We start from the raw sequence: 2,525 nt of genomic DNA, 5'->3' as shown, positions 1-2,525 counted from the left end.
CTCCAGCTCCTCCCTCACTGCTGGACTGAACTCTGTCTCTGCTCCTCACTACTCCATTGTGCTTCTTCTTCCCTTTACTGCCCCACTGTATTCTGTCCTTACCCCTCTGAGTCCCGTTCTTGCCCCTCTCTGTGCCCCCCACCCCACCCCCTTAGGTCTGCATCTGGTCTCTGCCCCCTAGGCTAGAGCCTAGCCTTTCCTACACACCGTCTTCCCCCAGACCTTCTCCCTCTATCCTCAGCCCAGAGGTGTTGTCGTCCCATTCCATTATAACCCCTCCTGCCCTTTGATTCCGTAATTCTCCCACTGTTCACGATCCAGCTGCGCCCCCTGCAGACCAATCTGGTAAAACTAGGCACTGACCCGGTACCCAACCCCGGGCAGGCGAGCCCTGATCCCCCGCTTCTCTACCCAGCCGCGCAGGCGTTATTGCTTCCGGGAAACGCCACGCAGGTGGACCTTGAGACGGCTAGCGTCCCGTGCACCCGTGGCTCACAACCCTGGCAGGTCTCCCTCTTCCACAACCTCCAGTTCCAGTGCGCGGGTGTCCTCGTCGACCGGAACTGGGTGCTCACGGCCGCCCACTGCTGGAGAAAGAAGTAAGGGACGCTCCAGAGGCAGCCACCGAGGGGCCGCCACGGAGGGCGGGGAGGATGGGGCTCAGGCACTCGCCCAGCTCCCTCAGATTAGGGGTGGCAGCCATCCAACAAAAGAGGCAGGATTGGAGCTGCACCGCCAGAGGATGCTGTGGGCCCATAGCACCTGTGCGCCGCAGAAATCAGGGACTGTTGTAGTCAGTATTTAAGACAAAACAAAAACAATCTCCCTCCCCTCGCCCCCCCAAAACCCACTGTCGTCCCTTCATGTGCCTGTCACACAGGGAGAAATGACCGGGTGACACGGAGAAAAGAGAGACTGGCATACCCAACGAGTTGAGATACCAGCTTTCTTTCAACCCCCAAGTTCCTACTCCCTTGCTCAGACTCAGGGGTTCAGTCCCAGCCCTCCTCCCTGATACCCAGGAGTCCGTGCTCCAGTCTCTTTCATCAGACCCAGGGGTTCAGACCCCAGCTTTCTGCCTCAGTACCAGGGGAGTAGCCCCAGCTCCTCTCCCAGATCTCTCTGGTCTCAGGAGCCCCACATCACTCCTGACCCTCTGACCCAAGGACCAGGCTCCGTCTCCATGAAGGTTTTATGTCTGTCTATTTCTCTCCCAGGCCACTGAGGGCTCGAATTGGGGATGATCACCTGCTGCTTTTCCAGAAGGAACAGCTTCGGTCCACAAATTCCCCCGTTTTCCACCCCAAGTACCAGCCTTGCTCAGGCCCGGTCCTGCCCCACCGCTCAGATGAGCATGACCTCATGCTGCTGAAGCTGAGGAGTCCTGTCGTGATAACGCCCAACGTGCACCCGGTGCAACTGCCCTTCCAGTGCTCCCAGCCAGGGCAGGAGTGCCAGGTCGCAGGCTGGGGGACCACAGCCTCCCGCAGAGGCAAGAACTGGGCGGGAATACTCTACCTTAGGGAGGAGGGCTGAATTGATTTCTGGGTTTCTAGAGAAGCTGGCACCCTGATTCTCATGGAAGAGGCTTAGGGAGGACCCTAGAAGTCTGAACTCCTGGGTCTAAGAGTGGAGGAGTGGGTTTAGGTCCCCTCGGTGTGCAGGTGGAAGGCTTGGGACTGGATTCCCAGATCTGGAGGAAAGGACTGACTGGGCCCTGTATGACTGGCCGTTTCTTCTTAGTGAAGTACAACAAGAGCCTGACCTGCTCCAGGGTAACTCTCCTTAGCCGGAAGCAGTGTGAGGTCTTCTACCCGGGTGTAATCACCAACAACATGATTTGTGCGGGGCTGGACAGAAACCAGGACTCTTGCCAGGTAAGGACAGGCCAGGAAGCATTTCTGTGTCCTGGCTGGAGGGTGGACAGGCAGTGCAGGAGCTGACTGCCTTCCACCACTTCCCTCCCCAGTCCTCAATCCATCTCACACCCTGCCAACCCCTATCCTTGGTCCTTCTCACCTCTGATGAGTCGCGATTCCAACTGCAAACTCATCACATCTCCGCTGCCACCCCCAAGTCTGTATCCCCTTACCACACCAGCTTGTGACATCATTCCAGCCCCATGCCAGCATCTTTTGTGTCCTAACCCAGCAATTGCCCTCCAAACAGTGGCAGCTCTCACCTCATGATGTCTCCTTCCTCCCGTCCTCAGAGTGACTCTGGTGGCCCACTGGTGTGTGACAACACCCTGCATGGCATCCTCTCGTGGGGCATTTACCCTTGTGGTGCTACCCCGCACCCGGCTGTCTACACTGATGTCTGCAAATACATGCCCTGGATCCGGAGAGTCATTAGTTCCACGTGACCAGCCTCTCACGCCCGTCTTCCTCGCCCGCTTTCCTTCTGTCATGCTCACTCATCCCTTTGAGCATGCGTCCTCTCCCCTCACACCGTTGAGCATGCGCCCTCTCCCCTCACACCGTTGAGCATGCGTCCTCTCCCCTCACACCGTTGAGTATGCGTCC

General features: G+C 58.0%; 1 protein-coding gene and 1 long non-coding RNA gene across 4 annotated transcripts in view; one reads left to right on the top strand and one right to left on the bottom strand.

Moving 5' to 3' along the window:
* Klk10 (kallikrein related peptidase 10) overlaps window positions 1–2,505 on the top strand; it is a 4,187-nt gene extending 1,682 nt beyond the window's left edge. The window contains exons 2-5 of the mRNA XM_005366896.2: window positions 416–599; window positions 1,218–1,492; window positions 1,744–1,877; window positions 2,213–2,505. Of these exons, the coding sequence (XP_005366953.2) occupies window positions 416–599; window positions 1,218–1,492; window positions 1,744–1,877; window positions 2,213–2,365 (746 nt within the window). The 3' untranslated portion in view covers window positions 2,366–2,505. The remainder of the gene's footprint in view (window positions 1–415; window positions 600–1,217; window positions 1,493–1,743; window positions 1,878–2,212) is intronic.
* Window positions 1–2,525, bottom strand: part of LOC113458300 — a 17,975-nt gene that overhangs the window by 3,056 nt on the left and 12,394 nt on the right. For 2 of the 3 annotated variants that reach the window (XR_003378692.1, XR_003378691.1), the window contains 2 exons: window positions 2,183–2,334; window positions 512–587 (listed from right to left, as the gene is read on the bottom strand). This is a non-coding gene — a long non-coding RNA (uncharacterized LOC113458300). Of the gene's footprint in view, window positions 1–511; window positions 588–2,182; window positions 2,335–2,525 lie in introns of those variants that run through there. The other variant, XR_003378693.1, reaches the window with a different exon arrangement.

This window comes from Microtus ochrogaster, unplaced genomic scaffold (assembly GCF_000317375.1).
Source record: "Microtus ochrogaster isolate Prairie Vole_2 unplaced genomic scaffold, MicOch1.0 UNK14, whole genome shotgun sequence".
In the NCBI taxonomy this organism is placed as follows: domain Eukaryota; kingdom Metazoa; phylum Chordata; class Mammalia; order Rodentia; family Cricetidae; genus Microtus; species Microtus ochrogaster.
The sequence above is the reverse complement of the archived record's forward strand: the minus strand, read 5'-3'. Positions and strand labels throughout refer to the sequence as shown.